The sequence below is a fragment of the Stegastes partitus genome, unplaced genomic scaffold, assembly GCF_000690725.1.
Source record: "Stegastes partitus isolate 25-593 unplaced genomic scaffold, Stegastes_partitus-1.0.2 Scaffold367, whole genome shotgun sequence".
Lineage (NCBI taxonomy): Eukaryota > Metazoa > Chordata > Actinopteri > Pomacentridae > Stegastes > Stegastes partitus.
In genome coordinates, this window is record NW_007578098.1 from 442,284 (window position 1) to 458,760 (window position 16,477).

At 41.4% G+C, this 16,477-nt stretch overlaps 1 protein-coding gene across 1 annotated transcript; it reads left to right on the top strand.

Annotated features, from left to right (window-relative positions):
• Nucleotides 1–2,944: 2,944 nt before the first annotated feature.
• Nucleotides 2,945–15,337, top strand: spmip7 (sperm microtubule inner protein 7). The gene is made up of 9 exons (XM_008284652.1): nt 2,945–4,511; nt 7,663–7,760; nt 9,148–9,230; nt 9,630–9,768; nt 11,311–11,378; nt 11,452–11,493; nt 12,026–12,133; nt 12,655–12,753; nt 14,806–15,337. Exons 1-9 carry the CDS (start codon nt 4,034–4,036, stop codon nt 14,960–14,962), a joined length of 1,272 nt encoding a protein of 423 aa, XP_008282874.1. The 5' UTR covers nt 2,945–4,033; the 3' UTR covers nt 14,963–15,337.
• The last annotated feature ends 1,140 nt before the right edge of the window (nt 15,338–16,477 follow it).

Below are 16,477 nucleotides of genomic sequence, written 5' to 3' on the forward strand. Positions count from 1 at the left end.
GGCAGAAAGAAAATGGAGGTTCAGACGGTGGGCAACCACTCTGTGTTTTCTTTGCTATGTTTAAGTTTCAAAAGCAGGTAATTTCACCTTGGTCAGAGGGAATGGAAACAGCCCAGGTGGGCAATGTGCAGAAGGTTTAATAATGGAAAGGGAGGTCTCAAGGGACAAGTCCATCTTTGTGAGCAACAGAGGAAGTCCATTACCTTCAGTGTGTCTTTGCTTAATGCGGTGTCTTATTCGTAATTGAAAATCAGAGATGTGCTATCACGCACAGATCAAAAGCAGAAATGTGGAGTGTAGTCCTGTGTGCCTCCTTTAGACACCTCGAGGCTGAGCTGAAATATCCCCAAAAGTAGTCATCATGTGAAACAGACTTTTTTTTGTCCGACGTACTCCCACATCCCTGTCAGATGAGCTGAAGTGCCTCTTCCATCTCGGAGTGGCACAACACAACCAGCCGTTAACCCATTGCGTTAGCTTACTGGTTTGACACACGATTGTTTATCCGTTCATTTTAACCAACAGTTTCAGTGATTTATTCATTACAGCGATTACTATTAACCAAGGTGTCCTGAGCAGTCAACCTGTTGTACCTGGTAGCTTACTGAGGCAATATATCAGCATTATGTCCATTTGTATGCTTTGTCATCAACACAAAAATGTGGATAAGTTCTTTAATCACACCATAATAGCATATTTCTAACTGAGCTGTGCCACAATCTTTCCACACCCTCAGGGGCTAAGAGTCCTCCTGCACGCTACCTGGAAGGTTATTTGCTTCCCTTCATTTAAAATAGTTACACATATGCCAAACACAAGTAATTTCCCTAATTATTTACCTCCTCGTGTTCATTTGCATTAATCTTTGGATCATTATGTCTCCCTCTCTCCGTTTTTGGAAGCTCATTACTGTAAAAATAGGACTGAGTCACCTATTCAAGTGACTGTACTGGTCACCAGTTCTTTCATGTTAAGCCCGCTTTCAAAAGAGGACAGGCGCTGTTACCCCGACTTACTCATGATTTACAGCTGCTTGTATATCTGCTGTAGTCAACATATTCATCACTGAAAGTGACATTGCATTATGCTGACTCTCCCCTGGGGAATGTTAACATTAAACATCATGCTCATGCACCATCATGATAGCCCAGAGAGTGCTTTGCGGGGGAAGAGTGTGTGTGAAAACTTCCATATTAAAAGCATTATAAGGAGCAGATTTTTCACTCCCACCTCCCTCATGAAAAATGTACAGCGGCATATTCATTACTTCATTGAGCTAAGTGAGTGTGACAAGCGGAGAGCTCCAGCAACCGAGGGCAGGGAAGCAGCACTACAATAAAGCCTTCGGCCACTCTCTGAGGACATGGCTACCCCCGCCGCTCATGAGAGCTTCATCTCTGCGCTCCGTCTGAATTTTTCCAAATGGTTGAGGGTGCCGCACACAGTATGAGACAGAGTTCACTTCAGCCAATTTGCCCTCTAATCTAATGCATGCATGGTCAACGGGCAGTAATCAATTCACCGCCTTTACAGTGTGATGAATATGACCCGTGAGCTATGACTTAGGGCCCTTATGCTATAAATATGGTCATGCATTTTCATCAGTTTACAAGACATACGGATATAATCCCAGCAGTGGATGCTTTGAGCTTCAAATGTCAATGAGGGTCCTTGCGTGAACTCCACTGCATATCATGCATACAAAGAGACGGCTGGGTGTGTGTGATTTTCATGAGACATGGCCCTACAGGTATAAACAGGCACCTAATGCATCAAAGCTTTACATAGAAATGGCACGAACATTTGCAAGAAACTACTATCTGTCAGTCATCTGCTCCTCTTTCATTTCTTTCAGAGGTGAAAGATGCTGCCTGTCTATGTTCTGACCTCCCAGCTCTGCCTGTTTGATCCTGAGGTGCCAGACTGGGTCACCCTCAGCCCCGCCGTCTGATTAACAAAAATTATGCCTCGCCCAGAGCGTCATCAGGCCATATTGTCCTCAGACAGCCAACATTGCAGTTGTGACTTTGCCACTGCAGCAGCATCAGCAACGACAATGCCTCTTAATCCAGAGCAACAGTTTCTTTTTCTTTTCTTTCTTTCTTTCTTTCTTTCTTTCTTTCTTTCTTTCTTTCTTTCTTTTTTTTCTCCTCAGATGAATGCAGCTCAGGCAAATTAGCGGCTGCCGCACTGTAGCATTGGGCCTGGCACCATGGGTGAGATGTGAGATTTAAATAATTTCTGAGTCTGTGGAGGAGTCTAGAGAATGGCAGACAAGCTGACTAATAACACGGGATCCAGTAACAAGGGCTGCTCCGATGGTAATGACTCCTCTCTCCAGAAATATCTGATTCCCTGCGAAAAAAAAAAAAAAAAAAAAAATGCCGTCATCTCAGACTGAGGTTGATATTTAAAATCCTGAAACAATAGAAAAAACCCTGAAATAATTGGAGTAGAAAGCATTGGAGGAAGAGGAATTTCTGATATTAATTAATGGAATACAAATGCAACAAATCATGTGGACCTCTGGACAACTCCTTTCATTAGAGATGTGTGAATATACGGCTCATGTAATATAGGACTGATGCAGCAGGCTGGAGAGGGATTTCAAAAGAAGCTCACATTAGATCTCACAAGTGTCATTTGTGCTCTCCTTTTGTGGAGGAACATTGCGTGGGAGTTGGGCATATTCGCCACTCAGTTATCAGAATAACTCTAATTAGGCTATTTTTAACACATCCCTTTCAACAGCTCTTGGGTGTTTACATTTGCTAATGACAGCCTGAGTGAAAATCATCTATCAGCAAGCATCACCATCATCGCCACTGACACATTAACATGAATTCCCTCCCAAGAAAAATGCCACCTCGCCAGCATGCTTTCACTGTTTATGTAAAGCCTGCAACATGCGCGCCCTTATATTCATATGGCATATTTACATTTTCACAATGCACTTCAGACAACCCGGGCAAACTAATTAATAAGCAGTGAGCCACATAGTTTTTCTGTGTGTTTTTTTTTTGCTCCAGTGAATATAAGACGGCTCTTTCAAGGCAGCACGTTCACACAGATTACGCCCTTTGTAAATAATAAAAAAAAAAACACAACATTTTGCCTCCATGTGATTTACATAATTTTCATTTAGTTTACTGTCAACTTTAAAAATGCAGCTTACATTTGAAGTTTCTCTTTCAGCTAAAACCACTTCAGGCTGGGAAAAATAGCTTGTTTTGCCTGCATGCATAAAGAAAAATCATTTTAATATTTCTTTAGGGACTTTGCAACAACTCAGTATTGGCTTTACTCTCACCTTGTTGTACAATAATGATATTTTTAAACTCATAATGTATCATCATAATATTACAACAGAGACCTATATTTTTTTTGTGCTGTGATATTTGTGGACTGTCATTGAATTCATAAGGGACAGGACAGCGTGCACAGGCCTGTTTCTGGTGTCACTACAGGCTTTACAGGCTCTATTGCGCCATCTAGTGGTCGTTTAGATTAAAGACAGACAGGTTTTTAAACAAGAAAATAATTCCTAACCCATCACCAGAAGTAATGTAGCTCTCTCCAAGGAGGCTCACTCCACTAAACCCCGAGGCAGGGCCAAGACTTCTCTTTATTATTTGCCACCAAAACACATTTATGTGGAGTAATTTTCCGGGCGCAACGGCCGTCCCTGACAACTCACAAAACATTTTTATTTGGTCAGTGTGATAAATTAGTAGCTGTAGTTGCCAAAATATAGAAGCTCAGAGGAAGCATTATTAGTCGTGAATGCTCCCCTGAGGTGAATCAGCGCGGTGTGACGTTTACAATAGATGTCGGGGGAGGTTTTTTAGAATCTGTAGCCATTAATATAACAAACGGAGAATAAATGTTGTGCTGGAGCTACACCTCAACAGCCTGCAGGTCATGTGGCCTCCCTGCATGTCAGTAATTCGATCTGAGCAGCAAACAAAGACAGTCTCTGGGCAACGTACTGCAAAGACGCACGAGCATTCTGTGAGTTTCTCCGCAGGTAGTAATGACTGCAGTACTGGATCCCTCCAAGCCGTTCTCCGCAGAACTACATGTCATCAGACGGCTGAACTCCAGTCTGCACCGGGGCGGAGGTGGAGACGGACTGGACCCTGGACGTGCAGGCTCTCCTAGACTTCACCCCCTTGCTGGGCACGCCATGCTGGCTCCTCTACGAGACGACGTCCCCCTGTTGGACCCTTGCTGTGGTCAGCTGAGTGCTGGAGCTGAGGTGGACCTGGGGGTCACAGGTCGACAGAAGTTCATAGATTTTCGTCACGTGGCCTCTGCTCTGTGGGTCCCTCCAGGTTTCAGAGAGCGGCCTCAAACGGTACCAATCCACTCTGGTATCCGCCCGGACCTGAGCAAGGACAAGGCCTGGAACTCCAGGAGGATCCCTGACGCAGCCTTGAAAGCAGGACTGAATGGTAAAACAACAGGAGATCATATTTACATTTACATAACGTGCCAGTTAGAGATGGAGAGTATATGAGCAGGCAAGGCTGGATGAACAGGAGAACTGCACCAAACTCTCAGGATCACAAAACAAACTGCTTACTGAAACAATTCTGATCAACAATTAGCCATTTCTATGTTTTTCAAAGCAAACATTTTCTTCTGCCAGCTTCTCTTATGTGAACATTTCCTGCTTTTCTTTGTCTCATAGCAAACTGTTCATCATTAACACCTGAACTGTTGTTTGGACAACAAAAGCAGGTCACCTTAGATATTGGGAAATGGTGTCGCTTGTTTTTCACTGTAGACCAAATGATTAATTGGCTATTCAAGGAAGCTGGCAGACTTATAAAAGTGGTCTCATTTGTTCCCGAAGGAAAATCTGTTGCACAGCAGTAAAATCCAGGAGACAAGATAAAAACATAAAGCATGTAAAGACATCATGAATACAAAACAGAACAGAAAAGAGAAAGAAAGGAATACAAATTAAATACTAGTTTATCGGCTGGGTGAACAGCAGATGTTTCGCTGCCGTCGCTGCTTGACTTTGGTCCTTTAGTTGTTTCTGTTTGATGACTGCTGCAGGGTGAGAGGTCAAACCACCGGAGGTCAGCAAACAATAGGATTTTGGGTTTTTATAATAATATTAAAATATTAAAACTCTGCACAAACAACATACAGAACACCCCTCTGTGTGTAACAATGAAACCAGCATTACTTGTAGGATTAAAAACCCCCTTGTTAATGCTATTACTGCCTCTATATGTACAGAACTTACCCTTTATCTTATGTGGAGGACTTAGATCACAATCTAGTTTTATTACCTACATTTCTTTACTCTCTGTTTGAGTGGATTCACAAATTAGATTTCAAAGTGGGCTGCAAGGTGACGCAGTTGGTAGCACTGTTGCCTCGCAGCAAGAAGGTCGCCGGTTCGCGTCCCGGTGGGAAGTTAGATGCTTAGAACCCGTCCATGCATGGCGTCCACTACTGTGGGCAGTTAGTCACACTTCAACTAAAACCACACTAATTACAATAATTAGTCCAAACCAACAGGGAGCAGTCTCCAAAGTCCTCCTCATGAGCATGTGATTGTTGTCTTTACTACATTACATTATCTCTACACCTTAATCCTCACTAGGGTCATGGGGGGCTGGAGCCTATCTCAGCTGACTCAGGGTGAAGGCAGGTTCACCTGGACAGGTAACCAGTCTATCACAGGGCTACACTTAGAGACAGACAACCAAGCACACTCACATTCACACCTACGGACAATTTAGAATCACCAATTAACCTCAGCATGTTTTTGGACTTGTGGGAGGAAGCCGGAGAACCTGGAGAGAACCCACGCTGCACGGGGAGAACATGGAAACTTCACTCAAGATCCTGGGTGTCATCAATGGGATGCGAAATTTGCATCATGATTTAAGAAAAAAAAAAAAAGGTTGATGTTGGTGGAAATGTGCCGTTTACCTTTTGAACATCTGGTAAAACCTTTAATTCTGCAACAGTATGTGTCACGTTTTAGCTGTAAGTGGACGTGTAGCTGTTTGCTGTAGTGCACGTCATGCATGGGTGGTTATATTCTGCTCATCAGGGCCCAGTGTGTAGGTTTAATGGAAAAACATTAGTTAATTAATGTTGTGATATAATTATTATCTGATGTGAGTTATCTTGCACGCTGCGCAAAAGACAGATGTAAGTGAGCTTAGGAGGATTTATGGCGAGACGCGTTAATTAAAAAGTGTACCTGTAAGTCCTGGTTTCTGAAAGAAATTAATGGAATTTTGCAAAGTGGGTTTTTCTCAAAACGAGAAAACTTCGATTCAATGGTGCTTCCATACACCAAACTTTATTTCTATCTATATTCTGAAGGTTTTCACAGAGCAGTACATTCATGTATCATTCATTACCTGATTTACAGAACATCTCATTCCTAACAACATGGGAAAAATGGATTTTTTTTTTTAATGCTTGTTGTGTGTATTTTCAGTTTTGTGAAGCAACAAAACAAGAAATCTAAATTCCGCTCTGTACATACATTTGGTTCTTATATATCAACAAAATGAAAAGAGCAGCGTTTTGAAGCCGACTTTATTCAGTGTTCACGTGTCTGTTCTGAAAGTTAATGCACCTTCACATCTTTGAACCGAGATAACACATGGTTTGCATGCTTAAACAGAAAGTATGGGAAAAAAAAAACATGTAAAAACAAAATAATAATTACCTTTAAGTAAGTGATCAACTGGGGAAGTTTCACACAAAAATAGTATTCTCAGTCATTTTTTTTAATTATTTATGTACAAAAGGTTTAAATACGATTTAGGCTATCGTAGCGTCTTTAGCCTTACAGATAACAGTGTCTAAACTTTTCTTGCCAAAAATAAACGTCTTTATGCTGTTGTCTTGGAAGTGTTCTTAAAATTTAAATATTAGATACTATAAGCTATATTTAGTGACTCCTTTAGTTGCTTTTTTTTTTTTATTATTTTGAATTGAGTCCCTATTTGAGCGAACTGATAGTTAGCACATAGTTAGCTTAGCTACTACCGCTACCAGTTTGATTTAACATTTTCCTTTCTTAAAGTTGGAGCGTTCCATGCTGCCTGTATGTTTATTCATTTAAATCTAATTTCTCTTTTTACTTAATGCTTCACAGATGTGAATCTTAACTAAAATACCAAAAGAAATCGCATTAAAAGCCTTGTGCTCACTGGCTAAGCTAGGTGTCTAAGTTAGCCTCAAAAAGGAACAGCTCATCGCAAGAACAGGATTTATAGGATTTTAATCTGGGAGTGTGATTAAATGTAATGTAAATTTCTCTTTAAAGAAGTTATCACAAACAACCTGACACGTAACAAACCTGCAGCAGCCTGTAATAGAGATAAGCAGGAGTGTGAGCTGTTGTTATCTGCGTCTCTGGGCCAAATACTGTATAATTAAGTTGTCATTTGTAGTCTGCTGTGCGCTGCTACCTGATGGGTACTGAGGAAAAGCCGGATTCATACACAGTTCACGCAGAGAAGGAGCTGGTCAGCAGGGACCCGCGGCTCATTCTGCCCCAGGGCCTCCTTGCAGGGCAATTTGACCTTAAAAGCAGTTAATACTGTGCATAGTTATACTGTATTTCACAATTTATCCGTGTCCCAGAGACCGCATTGTTGTTTTCTCCATCCTCAGGTTCGAGTGATCCTGTTAAAATTCAACTGCACTCACTGAAGACATCAACTCAAGCAGCGACGCACGACAGCGAGCCTGATAAACATGCTGGACCTCAGGTGGGTGATGACTGAATTAGTTTTCCTGCTGAAGTGCTCTGTGGTGCCTTCAATTTACTTGTTTTGCCCAACTGAGAAATTAAACATTTTACACATTAAACAGTTCATTCATTTCTTCCTGTTTAACTCTCAGAGCACACGAGCACTCATTGATTTATACACTCAATCTAGTACACTGCACACATTGTGGTCGAACCAATGCTGCCGGCTTGGTTTCTAGACAAAGTAGTTATTATTACATTTCATCACGTCGCTGGTGAATTAATCACCTCGCTATCATAACACAAGAACATATTAAATATGTAAAGCAACAATCCACTATGCATGTTAAAGCACCACACCGGCCTCCTATTATGTGGGCAGGTGTTCACTTTAACTACATAAACCTGCATTCCTGTTTTGTTACTGGATCTGCTAATTGAGGTAATCATACTTATCTTGACATGCATTATTATAGGTTGGGAGAAGCTCCGCAACACTCAGCGAGTAGCTTGTGTTGTCTAGCGAGTGGAAGTTTGATTAATGCCTGTATTTAAATGGGTAGTAATGGAGGAGAACATCCTGCTGGCCGATGTGTAGAAACAAACAGTCACAGGATGAGCTGTAATAAGTTTGTTGAGTTTTTATCAGCTTTTTATTTCATACCTGCAAAGCTCCTACCCTCCTCCCCCCGCAGCTTGTGTTGCCATGCAAACAAATATCAACACACAAAAACAGCAAACAGGACAAACATGCCAACTAATCAGCTTTTTGTTGCTGTCATTGTCGGCACATTTGGACATTTCGCTCAGAACACCACTGTGCCAAAGTACGGCCTCGCAGAGCTGCTAGCATGGCTGTGGTCTACCTCATTATACATCTACAATGACTTCATGAATGTTAACTAAGTTTGAGCAGATTGAGTCGGATTTGGAGACGCTGCAGATCTGCAAATATCAGAGGTAATTTGTAAGCTCATCAGGCTGGTGTTGGACGCATTACACTGTACATTGCAAATGAATGGTCTGCTTAACCGTACGAGGATTTAAGTGAGAGATTAGTTTTCATTTGCACGTAGGAGTTGGTTAATGTGTGAGCAGACATCAAGAATACATGAGCTTCACGTGTTCAGTAGTTTGTAAGAAAGAGAGAAAGAAATCAACACAAATGAGTCTCCAAGAATTAAAGATAAATCTAAACATCTTTAGTCCAAGTTTTTACATTTTGTGAATTAAACCATAAAAGATGTTTTTGTTTAATAAATAGTCAGAAATAGTAGAAAAATGCTTTGACTTCTGTCAAATATGGTTCTGAGTCAAGAACAACCTGCAATCTGCTTCTTTGTTTTTCTGTGTTTTTTTTTTTTGAACTGGAAAAAATAATAAAACTCTGAATATTGTGTTTTAAGGACACCTTTTCTTCTGATCTTCGACTGCTGACAGACAACTCACCGGCAGCTCTACGCTTCAGATACACATCTGCAACACAGAGGTCAGAAAAAAAAACACAAAGCAGTGAAGTTAGACAAAGCTCACCTCCCACACAATCCATCACCAAGAGCCCACACACACTGTCATCCTGCTTTGAGTGTTATTGGGAGTGAAGAGGTTTGATTTTGTGCTCCAGTGATGTCATCAGGGAACACTGTGCTCGCTTGTTGTGTTAATTGCTGCTCAATGAAATCATGCTGATGAACTGTAGCCTCGCTTAAAGCCTCAGGGAAGAATCAGCTTCCCGGTTAATAAGCTGTCTAATATACTTTGCGCAATGAAGGGGGTCTCTTTAAGAATTCGAATTAAGGCAAATAACATCTGGGAATCAAATTAATCAATTGTACTCGAGGCGTGTGCTTCGAGTGTTTAACGGCCAGAATTCCACGTTCGTTCGCAGAAGCTATGAGGAAGTGAGTTGGGACGCAAAGCTGCCGCGGCGCTTGCAGCCACCGGGAACAACCCTGGAGAAAACGGCAGACCCGGTGAGCGAGCGACCCTCGTCGAGGCGCTACAACGGCCGACCTCAGCTGTGGCAGGTGAGCCATGGAGAACAAACAATGACAAGCGCTGCCAAGGCCGGAGCCGAGCTGTTTTCTTCTCTCCAGCTGACGGCCGCTAAAGGCTTATACCCAATCCCACAACTGAGTGAAGGAAATTAGAATTTTCAGTAGCCGATTTCGCTCTTTTAAAAAAAGAGGTCATAAATATCACAGGGCTGGAACAGAGTATTTCACAGAATAGAGTTCAAGACTTCTGCTCTGGCTTCAGTAACCATGGCAGCATTCAAGGACCTACTTTACTATCAAGAAAATAGCACAGAAGCCGTGATATAATTACTGCACCTGAATGCAGTTAATTAAACAGTAATTTTTCTTCTATCCTACGCATTTACATATTTATGTTATAGTCAAATGGTTAATGTGATAAAACAATGCTGTCAGTTGTTGGCACAGAGTCTAAATTGCAGCATGGAGGCAGTTACAGGATGACGTATATTTGAAGACTTCATTTGCAAAAGCAGATAACTCCATCTTCACAAGAAAACCCACTTCTCCATCGTCTACCTGAGACAATATCAATCAAACTGAAGTCATCTCTATTTTTGTCATTTCTACTGTCACATCCACTCAGCGTCACTTTGATTGATATTATCTCAAGCAAACAACAAAAAAAACTAGTTTTCTGAAAATATAAAATGGAGTTATCAAACCAAAACAATCTGAGCTACATCCAGCTAATCAAACCCACACTATCGTATCCCTGCTATCTTCTGTCCAGTTGGTTTTCGCTGGTTGCTTTAACTTGTTACTGTAAAGCGTTTTAATGCCTCCGCTTTCTGGAGGATTTCAACCCCTATCAGCAGCTATCCTCCGCTATGTGGGTCAGCGTTAAAATGATGTTTGAAGATACATCCTCAGAAACATTAAAGCAGCGAGCGGAGCTGCAGAACCCAGGCAGGGATCCCACTGGGCCCATCCACCTATTCAACCGTCCTGCAGCGCAGCACTACTCTCTTACTGTCTCTCCGTGGTGCTTGTGTGTCTGTGCTTTCTTTCTTTTCTCTAAAAATGCATTGATCCGGTTTGTGTAGCACCCCACCTGGAAACTTCCCACTGGCCAGCGTGGTAGCTGACTCCTCTGAGCCATACACTTTCACTGATGTCCAAAAACTATTAAAAACACAGCAGTGAGCCTCGCCGTTGCCCAAGGTGACATACGAACACTGCCAGTTTATTTGAGTCAGTCCTGCAAACACCGTCCTGCTGCCTTTACCCACAAAATGTGCATTAAATGTGCAGCTGAAAATCCCAACAGACACACATTGTTGTTGTTTTTTGTTCTTTTCATGGGATTAGTTAGAAATAAGAAAAACATTATCAGACTTTAATATCTTCAAATCAGCGGGTAAAGGTTTCATCATTAAGCACTAATGATAAAACACTGCGCGTAGAATTTTAAACAAACAGATTTAGCTTAATAAGTTTACCACTACTCACTATTTCACTCTAAAGTGAGAATGTTTAGTTTCTTTCCTTATCAATTCTGCTTAAAGATCTATTATTACTCCCCTTTCCAAGTCTGTAGGAGCTGACTGGAGCAGACGACAGCTTCGATTTAGGAGTGATGCCAAGAAACCCGTATCATTGTAAGTTTTCAACAACCAACTTCAATAGTCGTTTTGTTACCGAGTTTTAACTTTGTGTCCTCATTATTTTCAGCTGCAGTGGATGTCCGAGGTCGGGTCAGATCCCTTCATACACGTGAGTACTTTCTGTCTAAGTGTATGTCTTGCATACGGCGTCGTGCGGTTGTTTATGACCCACTGGGTGTTTGATCAGATTTATTCTGCTGCACGACAATGATCAGTCATAGAGAAGTGCCTTCAGAAACAAGACAAACAAACAAACAGCCCTGCAGAAGATGCTGAGGCCCCCGCAGAGCCCTGATCTGGACATCATAGAGTCAGTGTGGGGTCACGCGAACAGACAGAAGACACTGAGGCGGACTAACTAACAGATGAACCGTAGCGAGTTCTCCAAGATGTCTCAACCAACCGGCTGAGAACGCTGAGATGTAGAGAGGGAGCTGGTGCTGGTTTAAACATTGATTCAATACATTTTTACCTCCCTGTTTACTGCACTATGGGGAAGTTAGTTGGTAAATAAAAAACTATTCCTAGCATTATTTTTGACAGCGTTTTCACTTCAGCTTTAGTGCCCAGAGCTTCTGCACAGCGTTGTATTCGTTAATGGGCTTCTCTGAGAGCTGGCTTTGCTTTATGTGTGTTTACAGTGGTACCATTGGCTCTAAGAACATGGATGACATTGATAACATGGATGAAGTCTTTCACCCGCTGACCCTGAAGAGAAGCATCATCCCTCCGTACACGCCTACAGCACAGTGAGACACACATTTACATGACGTGCTGGTCAGCTGCAGGAGTACTTTCACCAAAATGCACCACAGAGCACCACAGGAAGTCATTCCTGCCTGTGGCCATCAGATTGTACAGCTCCTCACTCTGAGTGTCAGAAACTCTGAGTCAGTAGGTGTACCTTGGGCTTTGGGCTTTTTTAATAATGTGCAATAAGCATTTCTAATCCAAAATTCAACTGTAGGTAAATGGTGGTATTATTATTACACTGTTCACACTACCGGAGCAGAATGCACATTTATATATCTCGTGTTCAGATATATTTTATTTCATGTTAATACTTATGTCTTGGGGATTTTTATCCTAAGTAAAGTGTTTCTGGTTCTGATTTGTCTCACACACACAGTCGCTGCTGTTCTCCGCAGCTTTTTGGTCGTATTTTTTATAACTAAAACATAATCCTGAACGAGCTGTTGTCAGTAAAATTCCTCTCTCATGGTGATGTTCTAACACATTCTGATATATGACGTGTAAACTTCTGTTTCAGTCGAACCACCATCCCCGGCTACGCAGGCAAGGCTGCTTATTCCAGCTCTGCTGCTGCAGTCTCCGTCCCACATGTGTCCCGTCCTGCCAGCTCCTCTGGGTGAGTCTAACAGCAGCTCGTATGAAGCCAATCGACAGTGTGCGACTATTGTTGTCGTTGTTTGACCGTCCAAACACTCAAAGCAGTTTGCTGCCTTGCTTCTGTCTGATAAAACTTTTTATATCATGCTACCTATAAAATCGCTGCTCCTGTGTCCTCAAAACACATTATTTTTGTGCGAGTTTAAGATTCAATACAAGAATTATCACAAATGTCCACTGGAGGGCAATCCACTGACATCAGGTTAAGCTCTGACTTCACTGTGCTGATGTGCTCATGTTTTACTGTCATTTCTTTGAAAACGAACTGCAACTGAGATCATTAATTATCATTATTAACAACATTACAGTCAATTTAGAAAACGAATAAAGTAAAATGTTTGATTTAGTTCGTCCTGACTTTAGTTAATTTAACACTCGCTGCACATGCACGCATCCACACACACACAAAAAAGCATATGATATAGTGCACATGTATGTATAATTAATGTGTTTCCATAATAATATTGTATTAATGCTCATGTTATTATTATTATTATTATTATTATTTTATACCATGTGTGTGTTTTGATGCTTTGGCAGCCTTGTTTCCTGACACGTTCACCCCAGTGGCCCCCATTGTGCTAAACTGAAATGAATAAATTGACAAAAATATTAATCTCATTCCTGATTTTTGCTTTTAAAAAGAAGAAAAATATTGAGTCAAGCTTTTTCAAAGAGCAAGGCCTGCTTCACAGAACGAGGCAGGTGTCTGAGATCAGACCAGAATCCTCTGAATCCTGCTACTTGAAATCTTGATCGAACAATGCGCCGACAAATCCTCACAGAGATTTACCATGAGATCAGTCGCAGCGTTCACTTGCCAAGAAAGACATCTTCCGGCTTAATTATGTTGATACAAATCGAGGGAGTGGGGACGGTAATGCTCAGTGGTACAAGAAGCACAAATAACAAAAAGAATTTTGTCATATCAACACTTAAGTATAATAATTAGAAGGGAAAAAAAATCTAGCTATCTGGCAATAAAAGAGCAAAAACGTGAGATAAATTAGAAGAGCTTAAATTAGTGTTACAGGGAAATGGACGTACAAGATGCCAAAAATCTCTTTAATTGATATTAGAAATGATAAAGAATCACTACTTCCTAATGTTTATTTTGTCTTTTTTTTGTCTGTGTTATTATGTATTTGAGTGGCACTACGCTAAAGCGTTGCAGGTATCTGCAGCAGCTAACTATATCTTATTTTTTGCATGAGTGGGCTGGTGAGATACAAGTTAATGGTCAGTTGGAAACGGCTGCAGTAATTGGAAATGTTAAAAAAGGAGATTACAAAAAACAATGGATGTCATTCCTGAAGACAGACAGGTAGGAAATTTGAAGTCTTGAAAAACTGGAGAGGAAACGACACAAAGTTTGATTAGAGAGGAAAATAAATAAATAAAAAGATTGTCGCAAAAGAGATTTTTACAACAGATTTTTCTTAAATTACATTAAGGACAACTGTTCAGGAAAAAAGTCAGCTCAACATTAAAATCGTCAGTTTATATGACTGAAAAGGGAAAGTGCTTTCGCTTATCTGACTGCAAACACTGCTCCACTCTGGGAGCGCTGGCTGTCTGTTAGGGAGGCGTAAACCTGTTTCCTAGTTGGGCCCCAGTTTAGCGAACTTTACCGGCTTTTGGAGCAGGCATCTCCAGATGGCTGAATCCAGAGCAGCTCGTGGTAATGGTGGTTTTTCACAACCCAGATCCATTTTCCTGGAGCCCGACACCCCCTGAGATCTGTTTCCTCTGCTGATTAGGCTGGCCTCCCATATTTTTTCCCCAAAACAGAAAAAAGACAAGCGCTTGGATTGATTAACTGTCTGCTGCAACGGTCAGACGTCTCTGGGATTTTTGCTTGCCAAAGCCCGCTCATTACACAAGTGCCTTTGGGTATTTTTTTCAAGTGTCAGCCTTAGTTATTTGATGTTTCACTATGAAGATTAGAGTGGGGTTCTTGGATTTTTTTACATCATCAAGAATGACCTGTAATGTAATGACTTCTAAAAATAGTTAAACGTGTTCACAGGGCAATCAAAGAATCGAGGAGTTCTGCTGTTGGCCACGCGGCGCCCCTCTCCCGGATGTTGACCACCGTGAAGCCCTGCAACCCCTTCCTGAGACCCGAGCTCCCTGCTTCACGGAGAGACGTTAGACAAAGCAGATGAGAAAGTTTTGAAGGTGTCAGCTTCCTATTTATGCCATTCAATCTGTTTATATGAATACGTCTATAATGATGTGATGTCAGTGAGTGATTCAGACGGAGTTGGAGAATAATGAGATGCCCCATTATCATAATTTCCTTGATTTAGATGAGTGGTTTTCTAACTCTGGGTAGCGAGCTTTTGCATTGTCCTCTTAAACATTTACTCCCTCACTGACTCACTCACTCACTGACTCACTTGCTGTGTGTGTTTCAGCCCACACACTGCCTCTGTCATGAAGGGCAACGAGGGACAAAAGGAGAAAATATTGAAGGAAGTCAGGATTTTTCTGCACCAGTGTCACATATCTGACAATGTAAAAATCTATGGCAGGTATTAAAGAAGGATTTACAAGTAACATGTCCTTATTCAAGCTTATCAGCTCAGGAGGTACAGATTAAAAATATCCTGCAGTCTGCACTGCACAAATCATTTAGAGGTTTTAGTTTTCTGTAGATGTGACTGTAATGCAAATCGTCATTATTATGAAGTGCCTGCCAGCTACAGCTTTATGACTCTGTGGTTTGTGCTGCTTCACGCTTAGACAGGAAATAGGGATGAGCTGGTTTTCCTGTTTCTCTTCATCTATAGTTTGTTTAGATTTACATTTCACAAGGATTTGCACTCAGACACACACAGTTGATTTGTGTGAGTTAAAGGTTGCAGGGATCTGAGTTATCTTTGTTTTTTACTGCCTGCATTTACTGCCGTTCACGGAGCAATTCAGTATCTTTGTAATTCACTTAACTGAATAAACTTGGGAGATGTCAAAATGAAACACTCAGAAGATGGGAAATTCTCAATTTCTTTAACTTTTCAAAGTTAACAAATTGGAGCGGATAGATCCTCCATCTCCCACAATGCAGCTCCACAACATCCTTCAGTAAACGTGATGAAGTTCAGTTCAATTTAGTAGGTAATCAGATATGATTGTACACTTTTGCTTTATTGAAATCCATCCATCCATTATCTATGCACCGCTTAATCCTCACTAGGGTCGCGGGGGGGCTGGAGCCTATCCCAGCCGACTTAAGGCGAAGGCGCTTTATTAAAATAATGCATAAAATAATTTAAGACAGGTCTTTTGAAATGAACACAAAATGTGTTCCTTTTTTTTTAGAAGAATCAAAAATGTTTATTGCTTAACTCACACACCTTCATACCTCAGCTGAGTCCGACAGACAAGACCGCAGCTTTCAGGGCAAAGTTTTCATATTTGTCAGGTAGAATGACGCAGCATCCTTCACAGTCATGGTGAGGATATCCGTCTGAATCTGGCAGGGACCCAAAAAAATGACATAACAAAGAAATGTCTGCGCTTCGGCCAACGTAAACCCACTCGTGGAGACAAACTGGATAGATGTGGACGCAGCGAAAAATACGTAGATACCGACCTGCTGTGCATGTAAGACACAACGTCCCTTCAGCAGAGTCCACCAGGGTTCATGTAATGTGAATTTCGTCATCACACCATGTCTG